We start from the raw sequence: 15000 nt of genomic DNA, 5'->3' as shown, positions 1-15000 counted from the left end.
GAAGATGGGGATCTGGATGTGGTTAGGAGGCCCAGATACACCACTTCTGACAGAGATGCAGTTTGTCCCATAATACTCAGTCAATCTGCGGCCACATCAAGTGATCAGGATGAAGATTCTGACGAGGAAGAGGAGAGTGTCCGTGACATCATTACGATTGGTGAGAGTCACTTTACAGATTAACTCAGGTTTGGGATTAGTGAGATTAATTTTGTCTTATGTTTGTAAAAAAGATGCCCTTTTTGTTTACCAAATCTGTTTCTTGATTCTTCCATTATCGTTAATCATTATGTTAAGCTGATGTGCTGTTGTTTTATCATAATAAATTGTTATTGGTGCTCATTATCATTAAAAACAATAATTAATTCTTACAATTATCACATTTTATCTTTTACAATTTTTGATGAAAAGAATATATCTGCATTTATTTGTTTGTTTGTTTGTTTATTTTTTAATTGTTATTATGTTCTTTTTACATTATAAATGTCTTTAATCATTTAACGTGTCCTTGATGAATAAAAGTATTTTTTCTTTATTCATTGAAAAGAACATAAATGACTGATATGACAGAGACAGTAAAAGACTTTCAACTTTATCCCTTTAAACTTTTATATAACAAGATAAAATAATAAAAATGAATTAAAACAATAATGATAAATAGCATACCTTAATGTTAATTATATTAAATACAAATAGTAAATAAAAAATGAGTAAATTAAAGCAAATAATAATAATAAAATATGTAAAAAAGAGAAAAGAAGAAGGTTGGAGGAGGTGATGTCAATGATTTAAATGGATTCAATAAGAGGACAAACAGTAAAAAGCAGCAGATCAGTATATTACAATGATTTCTGAAGCGTCATGTGACGAGTTTTTTTGATGTTGCATAATTATCTTTAAATCCCAGGAATAATTTTATATTACATCCAATAGGAAAATGTGTAATAATATTTCACTATTTTACAGTTTAAAAAAAAAAATCAAATAAATGCTTTATTGGTGACCTCGATAGGCTTCTTTTAAAAACACAAAAAAATCTAAATGTTAAAATGTTCAAAAACAGCATATGTGAATTAATAAATAATTTTTTTGATTTTAAACATCTTCAAATGTGTTTTAAACAGAGCACACAATGGCGACTCCACTGGAAGATGTTGGGAAGCAGGTGAGAACAGCAGCACAGGGGTAATTGTGCGGTGTGTTTGCACTGATGTTTTGATCGAAGTTGTCATTTGTCATTTCAGATCTGGCGTGGTGCTTTCCTGTTGGCTGATTTCATCCTGGCTCAGTCAAGCATGTTCAAAGGCGCCACTGTCCTGGAGGTCGGAGCAGGAACAGGACTGACCAGCATTGTCATGGCAATGGTGGCCAAAACGGTCTACTGCACAGGTGATGATGTCATTGTCATTTATGACCCTGCACCACAAACCCAGTCTTATGTTGTGCCGGTTGATTTTTGGTCATCATAGCAAAAAAAAATTTAAATAAAACATTTCAAATGATCGATTTTTTTTTCTTTTATGCCACAAATCTTTGTAATGTTAATTAAATATCATGTTAAGTGAAATATATTTTGTTGATTTTCAACTGTAAATATATTAAAAAAACTACATTTTAACTAATAATGAGCATTGCTAAGCACTTCACTTACACAAATTTAAAGGCGATTATCTCAATATTTTTATTTATTTTTAGTTTTAAAAAGTTGTTTCTCAACCAAATATTGTCCTATCCTAACAAAGTATACATCAATGGAAAGCCTATTTATTCCGCTTTAAATATCACTTATGTTTTTCCTGGTCCAGGGTAACATGAAAAAATCAAAGACTAGATTATAATGCACCAGTAATTGTCTGTATATGTATGTGTGTGTGTATATATTCGTCCTGTATCGTCACAGTCACAGACAGTTTGATTTATGTGCCTCCACGATAGAATCAGTCCGTATATGCCAGTCTAGTCACTGAATTTAGGTAGAAAACACCACAGCAGTGTAACAACTTCAGCCATTCACAAAGAATGCGTCTTTGTGTCATATATATATATATATATATATATATATATATATATATATATATATATATATATATATATATATATATATATATATATATATGTATATGTATATATGTATATATATATATATATATATATATATATATATATATATATATATATATATATGTATATATATGTATATGTATATGTATATATATATATATATATATATATATATATATATATATATATATATATATATATATATATATGTATATATATGTATATATATGTGTATATATATATATATATATATATATATATATATGTATATATATGTATATATATATATATATATATATATGTATATATATATATATATATATATATATATATATATATATATATATATATATATATATATATGTATATATATATATCAGGAATTGTTCTGCTATGTTCCCCAATTGGTAGACAGAAGCTCATGAGGAACTCTTGCCCCGCCTCTGATTTTTCTGATTGGTCCACTGTTGTGTAACTGATTGGTCCACTGCTGTGTAACTGACTTTAATGAGCACCACTTATGTGTGAGGTGCTGCAGAAGACGGGAATGGCCACGCATCTCTCTCAACCACATTTCCATTTAAAAACAAGTGAGTCATTTTCTGTTCACACAGACACAAGATTGAACAGTTGTGGTCCACTGCACCTGCTGTTATGAATGAACCGCCAGTCAGTGCTAGCATTTTCATAAAAGAGATTTTTTAATTTATGCATAATTACTGTTTTTCTGTAGTTTTAGGAGAGGGTCGGGCTCAACTTTTGAAATTTTAATACACAGTCTAATTTTAAAGATTTATTTTACATTATTCTGGTTATTTAGTACTTGTGCATCACTCGTAGCTTTTCAGCTCTGCAGCTGATTGTGACAAAACACTTCCGCCACTTCAAAATAAACAGAAAAAGCACGTAACCCGTTGTACTGTACCCATATCCAAGTCTGAAAAATAAAAACAAGACAAAATAAACCTCTACATTATTATTTTATTTATTTTTTATACACTTTTTATAGTGATTTTTTTATGACCAAATCATAACCACACATCAAAACTAATTTCTGGTAGATCATGTGACACTGAAGTAGTGGTATCAGAAAATTCAGTGTTTGTGGTAAAACAAACTTTTTAAATCTAAATATTTCTACAATTTTCACTCTGATCCATAAAGCCTAAAAAAATCTAATTATTGAACGACCCCAAATTATGAATGTATAGGTATTATTTTGTTAATAATTCACATTTTTCCAGTTAAACAAAATAGCAGATGGTAAACACATTAGCTTTTTTAACATATTACCAGTTGTAAACATATATTTTGCCTCATGTTTGCACTTGCATTGTTCACAGACATCTGATGTTTCAGTAGCATTCTTACAATATATAGCATTCATTCAGAGCCACAAAACCCTTCTGGCAGTGATGTTGAAGCCATGGCTGCTGTTTTTTTATTGCCCTGGTGATTACTGCAGTTTCATCTATTAGATGCTTTTTTTATTTTTGTTTTATTACACAACCTGACATCTTTGGAAAGAAGGTTATTAAAACCCTGGCTGTCCTTACAACTGGATTGCAGCTTTCAGACCAGTATAAGCAGACGCATCTGTCATTTTAAAGAGAGTAAAATGTGCTTGGAAAGACTTGATTTGGACAATAAAAGCCAACATCTTCAGAGAGTCATCTTATAACCGAGACCACAGAATAAACACACAGCCATGTTGACTTTTGTAGTGAGTGCGCAGTATTATTGTGTAATGTTGTTCTCATGCAGGGCTTTAATATTTTTTTTATACGTGTCAGTGTACGTTAGAAAGGTTTGGACTTTGATTCAAGTCATTTTACAGTTTCTGTTTCTTAGAGAAACATTGATTTATACTTCAGTTTTGAGTTGACTTGAAGCCAGTGCTTTGATTGCTTTGTGTAGATTGTGTCACAGTGTTCATTAACGCACTCTCTCCAGTGAGGTTTGTGCTGGACATTTTCTGAGTCCTTTCATTATTTCACTCTGCCTTTGCGCAGGGAATTTTCAACGGATTATTGCAGTTTCGTAATCAGCTGGAAGGAGCTTTTAGGACACCACTAGATTCAATTTCTCAATTCAATACACCTTTATTTGTATAGCACTTTTACAATGTAGATTGTGTCAACTGAGCTTTACATAGAAGTAAATTAAAACAGTGTCAGTTCAGTTTTCAGTGTTTAAGTTCAGTGCAGATTTGTTCAGTTCAGTGTGGTTTAATATTCACTACTGAGAGTCCAAACACTGAAGAGCAAATCCGTCGATGCAAAGCTCTACAGATCCCAAATCATGCAAGCCAATGGCGACAGCGGTTAGGCACTGGAGAAGCTGGACGTCAGCGAGACTCGTCTGTCCCCGGAGAGTCACAGGAATCAGTCTCATGCTCTCCACTCCTCCATGACCACCACAGCAGCTGCTCAGGATATGGCGTGGTTCAGGATTAGGGAAAGCTTGGGGTCATCTCGTCCTTGGTCTTGGATTGAATTGGTGGTGCTGCATAGTCTCTGAGGGCCTCGGGAAGAGTATCCCCAGGTGGAAATAGAGAATAAAGAGAATAATTAGCATAGCTGCTGTTCATAGTGTATATAAACAAGATGTAAAAACCTGTTTTTGAGCACTTTCATGGATCATACCGCTTTGTTATGCATTGAGTGTATGCTTTACTAAAGAGATTGGTCTTTAATCTAGTTTTGCACTGCGAAAGTGTGTCTGAGTCTCGGACATTATCAGGAACTCTCTATTCCAGAGTTTAGGAGCCATAAATGAGAAGGCTCGACCCCCTTTACTTGACTTTGCTGTTCGAGGTACTACGAGAAGCCCTGAGTTTTGAGATCTTAATAAGCGGGTTGGATTGTAGCGAGACAGAAGGTTGGTTATATAAACAGGAGCTAAATTATTTAAAGCTTTATACGTAAGAGGCAATATTTTAAAATCAATACGAAACTTAAAAGGCAGCCAGTGTAAGGAGGATAAAATTGGGGTGATATGATCATATTTTCTAGACCTGTTAAGAACTGCATTCAGCTGCATTTTGTACTAGCTGAAGTTTGTTAATAGAGGTTGCTGGACTGCCAGCAAACAGAGCATTACAGTAATCTAGCCTAGAAGTCATAAAAGCATGAACTAGCTTTTCTGCATCTGATATGGATAGCATACTTCATAACTTAGCAATATAGCAGCTAAGAGTACATTTTTGGTTATTTTCACTAATGTGGTTTCTGTAGTGTGATGAGCTCTGAAACCTGACTGTACCACTTCAAAAACCTTGTTCGTCTGCAGAAAGGAGCATAATTGAGCAGAAACAACTTTTCCAGTATTTTTGACATGAATGGAAGATTTGAAATAGGCCTATAATTAGCTAAGTTGCTGAGGTCCAGTTGTGGTTTCTTAATAATAGGCTTAATAACAGCTAGCTTGTAAGGATTTGGAACATGGCTTAAAGATAAAGAAGAGTTGATAACGTTAAGAAGAGGTTCACCTATAACAGGTGGCAATTCTTTCAGTAATTTTGTTGGAATTGGATCCAACATACACTTAGCTGGTTTTGAACTATTTATAATTTTATCTAGCTCTTCCTGTTCTATGATTTTAAAGCACTGTAGGTTATTTTGATTCAGTGGAATGTTTACTGGATCTGAAGTATAAAGCGGTGCAGAAAGTTTAACATCTTCTATTTTCACATTACATTAGTCATTACTACTAATTTGTGGTGGAACATTTTGTTCCAAAGATGACAGATTATTTGTTAATTTAGCAATGGTGTTAAATAAAAATCTTTAAAAAATCTTTTCAAAACGATAGTTATGATTAATTTCTATGGACGGAACGATAGTTCTACTAGGACAATATATCGGTGCGGATCTGCTAATTTCAGGTAAACACAGAGGTGCGTCAAACCGTCTCGATCAGGCTCCTGAAGTCCCTCTTCAGGATCTCCATCTGGATTATGATTGACAACAGATTGAATAAATATTAATATAATATTTATGAGTTTATTAATCTTCCTTTGGCTTGGTCCCTGATTTATCCAGGGTCACCACAGCAGAATGAACCACCAACTGCTTTGGCATATGTTTTACACATGGATACCCTTCAAAACGCAACCCAGCACCATGCTGCACTGTAAAAAAAAAATCATATTGACAAAGTCATGACTACAATGTAAAAAAAATCAATTTATCCAGGATACAATGGCAGTTTGGTTTGAGGCTCTTACTCATTTAGGTGGATTTCCAAAGCTCTCGTGTTTCTCACTAATTTTTGGGAAGGAAAATCCCCTGATAGAGCCAGGTTTTAAAATTTGGTCAACTCAAGGTATTAGCAAGGTATCTGATCTCTATGATGAAGGATACTTCATGTCCTTTGAAGAAATTAAGAAAAAAAAATGGAATTCCAAATAAGCACTTTTTCAAATATTTGCAATTGCATAATTTTATTACGTCAAAACAAGGTCACCATTTGGCTGAACCCCCGCTTTCTATTTTGGAAAATATTACACTTTTAAAAGGTAGAGCCCAAGTATCTGTTTTATATAAACAGTTGGTGGACAAATCAAAAGAGTCATTTAATGACAGATTTCAAGCTTGGCAGTCTGACCTAGGCTGATATAACTAAGGAAGAGTGGCATGAAGCTTGTCTGAAAGCCCAAACCTAGGCAACAAGCATTTTAGATTGCTTCAATATAAATGGCTGAGTAGAGAGTATATAACTCCAGTTAAGTTGCATAATTTTAACCCAAATATCCCCGATACATGCCATAAATGTAAACAAGAGTAGGGAACTTTATTTTATTGTATGTGGGAGTTTTTTAAAGTCATTTGTTTTTGGGTTAAAATACTGATAATTGTAAGTCAAATCATTGGTAAAGTAATTGCTCTCGACTCTATATTGCATATTTGTCCAATAAACTTTGATGTGACCAAACATGAAAGATTGCTGTTAATTTTATGTTTGCTGGAAGCTAAACATGTAATTGCATGTTATTGGAAAAAAAGAAGAAAGTCCTGGTGAATCTCAGTGGACAAAGAGGAGGACTTCTTGCCTTGTCTTAGAAAACCAAAACCTATTTTTTGAAAAACAAAATTCATATATTTTGGTCTATTTGGAAAATATTCTATGACTTTTTGGAGAATCCAGATGGTCACTCTTTTCTTGAACTTATAGACATTGAAAGTTTATACTGTAGATTAGACAAATAGGTTATTGCTGTATTATTTAATATTAATATTGTTATTTAATTATTTTCTTTTTTCTTTCAGAGTGTTTTCAGTTATTCTGTATCTTTATTATTCTTGCAGAATTTTTGTATTATTTCTTTGAATTAAATAATTTTTTGCTACACTGAAAAATGTAACCTTTCAATTTGTATCACATGACAACAAATTTTTTATGTTACATTAAATTATTTTAATACATTAATCAGTTTTCAACTTAATGTTTTAAGTTTAAGTTCATATTTTTAGTCTGTTTGATTGATATAAGTTGAGATGACTATAAAAGTTAATTTCATTTAAATAAAAAAATTGAAGCAGCTATAATTTTTTACCGTGTGGGAAACACCCATACACTCTGTCATTTGTTTATACGTTTTAAACCATAAATATGTAGAGCATCTCTCTAAAAAAGAAGAAAAAAAGATATGGGAACCACCATTAGTTTTTTGGCCACTTGTGAAACAAACACCGAGCCTGTAGCAATGTTTCAATAATTAAAATAAGCAGGACATTCTTTACATGAAAAGTGTTTCGTGTCGTTTACTGTATCCAAGCATTTATATTAAATGATCTAATTCAATACAGTTTATTAATGATGCTTACTGTTACGAGCCTTGGCTTAAGGGTAGCAACAATACAAAGGGACACACTCAACTTAAGTTGAGTTTAAAAAGTAAAACATTTAAGTTTTACAAATACCACTAAATAATAAAAGTAAAATATAATATGTCTATTAAAGTCAGTCTAGTCAGTGTGTAATGCAGAGTGTTTGCATGAGTTTTAATGTGTCTGTGGTGGTGTAGAAATAAATGTTAAACAAACACCTGGGGAACCAACCAGTATTGGTTCGCCACAATGCTATGAGCAGATGAGTGCACAGTATGGAATTACTGTAGTAATACTGTAAGCCTTACGCATTTCCTTTATGATGTTTTTTTTATAAATATAATGTAGTTTTTTGTATAAAGTTTGTTTTCAGAGCAGGTCCATGATTGCAAGGGCTTTTAACAAAACGTTTATTAGTCACAGCAACAGAATAAGAAGTACTCTCAGTCTGGAGTCCTGATTGATTGGTGCAAACCTGATGCAAATGAATGGCAGTGAATGAATATTCTCTGACCTCAAGTTAACACTGTTTGTGATGTATTTTAAATATTATAAAGTTAGCAGTAAATATAATTCATTATGTTTTGAATTATTTAACTGTTAATAGTATGTTTTTTTGGTTTATTTGGTGCCCTTGTATTTTGCACTGTCTGGAGCCAGCACCTGAGCTTTTCACGCATTATATCACATGTGGTGCTGATGATGTGACAATAAAAGTGATTTGATTTAGATTTGAATAAGCAAGTGAGTGAGTGAGTGAATAAATGAATAACGAATGAAAGAAAAAATTAAAAGCATAAATACTATCCAACTGTCAATTTTAGCAAATTGACTGATTATGCATCATTGATTATACACCAAAAATACTATTTATTATTTTTATGCATAAATAGGCTTTCCATTGATGTATGGTTTGTTAAAATATAACAATACTCGATTAACTATTTGAAAACCTGCAATCTGAGGTTTAAAAATTCTGAATCTAAATATTACTATTGCTATTACTATTAAATACTATTAGTAATACTATTATTGAAAATAAATAAATAAATAAATATATAAATAAATAAAATGTTAAAATATTATTATAATAAGTAAATATTGAAAAATTGCCAAAAAGTTTGTACAAATTAAGTTCTTACAGTAGCAATGTGTATTACTAATCAAAAATGTAGTTTTGAGAAATTTACAGTAGGACATTTACAAAATATCTACATTGATTTTTTTTTTTTTAATTTATTTATTATTATTATTATTATTATTATTATTTCTTTCTTTTTTTTCATTTTTGTAATATATTTTAATGATTGTTGGCATAAAAGATAAATCAGTTTTGGCCCACAATGTATTTTTTGCTATTGCCTAAAACATTCAAAATTTGACTGGTTTTGTGGTCCAAGGTGACAAATCACGATGCATCTCTGTGAGGCTTGAAACCAGAGATGCCCAAACTAAGGCCCGTGGGCCAAAGTTGGACCATGGTAACCTTTGATTTGGCCCACGATCCCATTTGAGAAGAGGAAGCACGATGGGGATAGTTTAGAGACTGTCATTTCAAATTTAATGTAACCTTTTATTTATGTGTGTTATTGTTAATCTACAAAAAAAAACTGAAATTAAATGTTTTGATTTAAATGCTGTAATTTGGTTCAAAATATACATACTCTCACATAAAGGAGAGAGGACAATGAGGAGACTTTGGTGAGCAAATCAAGGCAAGGGTAGATTCTACTTGACCAGTGTATTCAGCATTAAACTCTATAGTGTTATACAGTCAATGTGTTTTTTTTTTTCTGCAATAAGTTATCATTTGAAAAATATACTGCATTAGTATGATTCAAAGTAATGTTTTTTGATTGATTTTTAAGTATTAGGAAATAAATTAGGAAATTACCCATGGCAACTTTAATGGAAAATAGTTTGGTATATTTACCTTTAGTCCTTCATACAAAAAGGTTTGGGCACCCTTGCACTAAACAGAAATGCAAATCAAGATTTGGTAAATAAGGGCTCATTTAATTTTAGTTAGTAAGAATCTTCTCTGTACATTAAATTGCAGTGGCTCCATTGTACGCTAATTGCCTAGAAAACTGTAAACCTTTAAATTTACCTTCTCCATAATTTTACACCAGGGGTACTTGAACACATTAGCATGACGATGTCTCTGTTATATAACTATAATCATATAATTACACACTAATATGTTTTCCCCCTTTTCAATTTCATTTAATGCTATAGTGTCATCTTTCAATTTAGTAATCTTTTAAACCGCACCAGTGTGTGAATTAGTCACAGTACATCTCAAAATAATTCAGCTCTGTGCACTTGTATGGCTAAATGTTTTGTTTTTTCGCCCTCAGTTTACTAATGAGATCTCTTTGTTTCGCAGATGTTGGTGAGGATCTTCTGAACATGTGCCAGAGAAATGTGACCGTGAACAAGCAGCACTTTGAACCCCAAGGTAAACATTAACGCCAAATCATGATGTCAAGCAGCGTTCTCTCATTAACGACAGCTTTTAGGCCCTTTCATGTTCATAATGTGTGTCATAAGGATGCCGTACTTCCTCTGGCAGACCACCTGTGTTCTGCTCCTCTATTTTGTGCCTCTGTAATGGTGTAAACAATCCAGTGAAATAAAGCAGCACTGGGAGAAAAGCTGGTGGAAATAATGAAAATGTTTTTTCTTCAGTTCATGAAGTGATTTTTACAAGGCTGCAACCAATGTGTTTGCCTAGATGTTTTCTGTAATATCTTGTAATAAGTTAAAACTAGATTTATTTTTACTTTCTGAGACAAATTGAGTGGTTTTCTACATCTAAAAGGAAAAGTCTAAAGCATTTTTTAGTTCTCTATATATACACACTGCCTGACAGACGTCTTGTGGCCTATCCAAGTTTTGGGTACAACAAATAATAACTTGTCTTCTAGTTGATCTAATGGTGTCAGAAGTGGCTTATATGAAAGGCAAAGGCCTCTAGATTATGCCTATTTTACCAAAATAAATATGATCATTTTTTTTTTTTTTTTTATGATTTAATTAGGACAGTAAGGTCTGACTTTGCTTAGACAAAAGTCTTGTCACTTAACATAAATAATGTACAGTATAGAATATAAAGTGATGGTGCATTGGAAAAATAATTAATATTGTGTATGACTCCCATGAGCTTGGAGGACTGCATCCATACATCTCTGCAGTGACTCAAATAACGTATTAATAAAGTCATTGGGAATGGCAAAGAAAGCGTTCTTTCAGGACTCACAGAGTTAATCAAGATTCTTTGAATTCAACATCAATGCCTCCTCGTTGTTTTTCCCTAGACATGCTCAATAATGTTCATGTCTGGTGATTGGGTTGGCCAATTCTGGAGCACCTTGACCTTCTTTGCTTTCAGGAACTTTGATGTGGAGGCTGAAGTATGACAAGGAGCGCTATCCTGCTGAAGAATTTGCCCTCTCCTGTGGTTTGTAATGTAATGGGCAGCACAAATGTCTTGATACCTCAGGCTTGGGTCCATGCGCCTTCCAATTGGTCTTCTGCAGTATTTGTGATGATTGGGATGCAGTTCAACAGACAATTCATTGCAAAAATCTATCTTCTGCCACTTTTCCAAATGTTTAACTAGAAGTCAAGTTATTATTTATTGCTCTTACAACTGGGATTGACGACAAGACTTTTGTCAGGAAGTGATTGGGATGTAGTTGTATTTTTTTGTTTATTTATTATTATTATTATTATTATTTCTAACTATGATAGTTTCTTAATGATGCTAAAACAACCCTGATGCACACAGGGATGCACAAAATAACAAAAAGCCTTTCTAAGAGCTCATTTTTTCCCATTACAATCTTAGACAATTGCAGTTGTCAGCACCATTTGCCAGGTTGTAAGGTCTGTCAGGTAAAACATGAGCTCATTGATGTAATTCAATTGGTCTGCCACTTGATTCAAACCATCAATCCTAATAAGAGGCCTTTGTAAATACCTTAAAGCCGTACTCTTATGCTCATTTCACAAGATGAAATGGGAGCAAAAATACTCCAGACTCTTTTGCAATAAAGGTGGTACCTTTACAGCTTTTTCATTTGGCTGCTCCAGTAATAACAAACTAAATATCTGAGTTTTTAAAGTGTTAGTTCACCCAAAAATAAAAATTATGTCGTTAATTTCTCCCCATTTATGACATTCCAAACTTGTGAGACCTTCATTCAATTTTGAGAAACCAAATTAAAATATATATATATATATATATATATATATATATATATATATATATATATATATATATATATATATATATATATATATATATATATATATATATATATATATATATATATATATATAAATGTTCAAAACCCAGAAAGTGTCCTCAGTGGTTCAGTTGTAATTTTATAAAACTGAGAATAATTCAGAGTCACCAAAATGAAAATTATGACTAATTATTTGTTATTATATTAAATAACATAAAGCAGTTTTGTAAGACTTTTTAAATTGAACTTGATAACTTTATACTGATTAAAAAAACGCGTACAACCCAAAAAATAACCACATTTTATAGACGGTGAAATTTAAATGACATTCAAGGGACACAGCGCTATTGCAAGCAACACGAACAACTATACTACATAGAAATGCCCTGTCAGTGCATTATTTGAACAGACATTGCTTTTCCAATGACAGGTTAATGCACACAGAGTGGAATTTTGGTCTATTTAGAACTTTGACCATGGCACACACACAAGCTAAGGCTGGTTGGAGACTGAAAACAGCATAACAGAATGCTTAACACCGCTGGGCATCGTGACACAGCATAACCCCTTTCTTCAGGTGTTTTTTCTTCTTTTTTACCTGAAAAGAAAAAATGTTATACATCAGCAGATTGACATGCATACAGATGAATGCACACCTTGTAGATGACACAAAGAGGCAAAAATATCCAAATGCAGCTTTAAATTCAGGACATTGTGACATCGTTTATTCCCAGAAGAAACCTCAGAACTAATCAAGACATCTGAGGGAGTTCAGAAACAGCTTACTGATTATATTGAGAATAACCCTCTTCAGAAAGAACAGCAACATTAGACACTAATGGAAGTGTAAAAAGCGCAGTATGACCTCTTTTACAGTACGTGTGATCTTTTCGGTGTATTTGAATGGTGCTGTTTTTCTTCCCTCCATCTCGGTTTTCTCTCTAATACACACGACAGAGAGTGAGATCATGGTGCGTCAGCTGGACTGGATGGCGGACGATTTCTGCACAGGTAAGAAATCGAGGAGACTCTGGTGTGATTTGCTAATTAGTGTAAATAGAGGCAGACCCTCACCTCCGGTAAAAATCCATTTGTAAGTGGGAAGTGGAGTCTGTCAGTGACGCATATTACACAGGGCTTCCTCGCACTTATAATATCAGCAGTGCTGACTTGTGAAACAGAAATTTGTGAAAGTCTACATGTGGTCATCTCATCTCACTAATGTTTCAACTCTCTTCAGATGCAGATTTGGAATTCAGCTGGACCGACACTGAAGTAGCGGACTTGCATGATAATACCACTTTTGTGATCGCAGCAGATGGTGATTTTGCTTTTTATAATAACACAACAAAATTTGTTGGCTTAAAGGAATTGTGTGCCCAATAATGAGATTTCTGTCATTATTTCCTCACCCTCAGGTTATTCCAAACCTTTTTTCTGTTCTGCTCAGGTTTGTGCAAAACTACAGTACATTGAAATTAGAGTTGCACAATATATATTGTTTCAGCATTGATATTGTAGCGTGCGTATCCGCAATAGTCATATCGCAGGATTTGCAATGTTAAATCAGGATTCGGGATTATCATTGAACCGGAGCCACAGTTCAAAACACAGGACATTTCTAGGGTTACTGTGTAGTTTAACCATGATAGATTAAAAGTTTTAAAAAAGGCCTGTTTTTGAGGCTATATGAGGTTTTTAAAAGCATCCAGGCATAACAAATCGTACTCTTTGCAACTTTAATATTGATTACATTTATTAATTATTTATACAATGCAGACAGTATTATTTTACATTTGATTATTCAATTACTGTATCTGAATGCTGTTAAGGGGATCGTACACCAGGTGCGCCGCTCACCGTCGTGACATGGCGTGCACATGACAGTTGGAGGTATTGCACAGCAGACACGCACATTCACATGTTATTTAAAATGAAACTATTAAGATGTCGCTCTGTGGCATGGCAGAAATATGAATAGTGTCCTGAGTTGTAGTTGGGCGCCGTGCACAACTGCTGACTTGCGATGCCGGTGTGCGTACCCTGATAGAAATCTATGTTTAGAATTCTAAAAGGCATGGTGTGGTGCGACGCCGAGCGGCACATCTGACCCCCTTAAGGTTTTTTATTTATTTTATTTATTTAATATTTTTAAAATTTATTTACATTTTGTTTTTATTTTATTATTATTATTTCTTTTCTCTCTTAGATAAATTTTATTTCATCTTGTTTAGAGGGTAGGGTGGAAATAATTTTGTTTACATTTCTTTAAACTAATTTCTTTAAAATTGCTTTGTTATATCTGTATAAGTTTAATAAACAGATTTTTAAAAAAAAGCTTCCTCAAAAACAAAAAGCATAAACTTCTGTTAACATTGTCTTTTTACATCTGTCTAAATTGACATTTTATGCATGGTTCAGTCCTTTATAAAATCACCCCAATCAATCTAAAATTATATATTTTTTCTAAATAAAGCTATTTAAGTCATCTCGGAGATTGTTTTCATATTGCAATTTATATCACAGAAAAACAACATCGCAATGTTAAATTTTGTCAATATCGTGCAACCCTAATTGAAATGTATTTTAATATAATATGAAAAATACCACGATTTAATTGTATCAAAATAAACCACAAAATCATGTATCAATGTAAAATATGGTATTTTTTAATTTTAAAAATACTAAAAAAACACTTTTACAAGGGAACATGAAATTTCCTTTTGCATCAATTGCCTGTTTGATCAGTCCCTTTTATTACACTGGCTCAATTAAGTGACATAAACAACCAGTTAACTGATCAAAAATCCACATATGACAGTGATCCCCTAGATGAAAGTTGGTTTTAAAAAAAA

General features: G+C 32.7%; 1 protein-coding gene across 3 annotated transcripts in view; it reads left to right on the top strand.

The window, feature by feature from the left end:
- Nucleotides 1-15000, top strand: part of mettl22 (methyltransferase 22, Kin17 lysine) — a 30921-nt gene that overhangs the window by 9519 nt on the left and 6402 nt on the right. For all 3 annotated transcript variants that reach the window (XM_056453539.1, XM_056453538.1, XM_056453540.1), the window contains 6 exons: nucleotides 1-160; nucleotides 1125-1165; nucleotides 1245-1389; nucleotides 10282-10353; nucleotides 13103-13156; nucleotides 13386-13466. The exon at nucleotides 1-160 is cut by the window's left edge and continues 104 nt beyond it. In XM_056453539.1, coding sequence (XP_056309514.1) covers nucleotides 1-160; nucleotides 1125-1165; nucleotides 1245-1389; nucleotides 10282-10353; nucleotides 13103-13156; nucleotides 13386-13466 — 553 coding nt within the window. The remainder of the gene's footprint in view (nucleotides 161-1124; nucleotides 1166-1244; nucleotides 1390-10281; nucleotides 10354-13102; nucleotides 13157-13385; nucleotides 13467-15000) is intronic.

Source organism: Danio aesculapii, chromosome 3 (genome assembly GCF_903798145.1).
Source record: "Danio aesculapii chromosome 3, fDanAes4.1, whole genome shotgun sequence".
Classification (NCBI taxonomy): Eukaryota; Metazoa; Chordata; class Actinopteri; order Cypriniformes; family Danionidae; genus Danio; species Danio aesculapii.
This window is presented reverse-complemented; position numbering and strand designations above follow the sequence as displayed.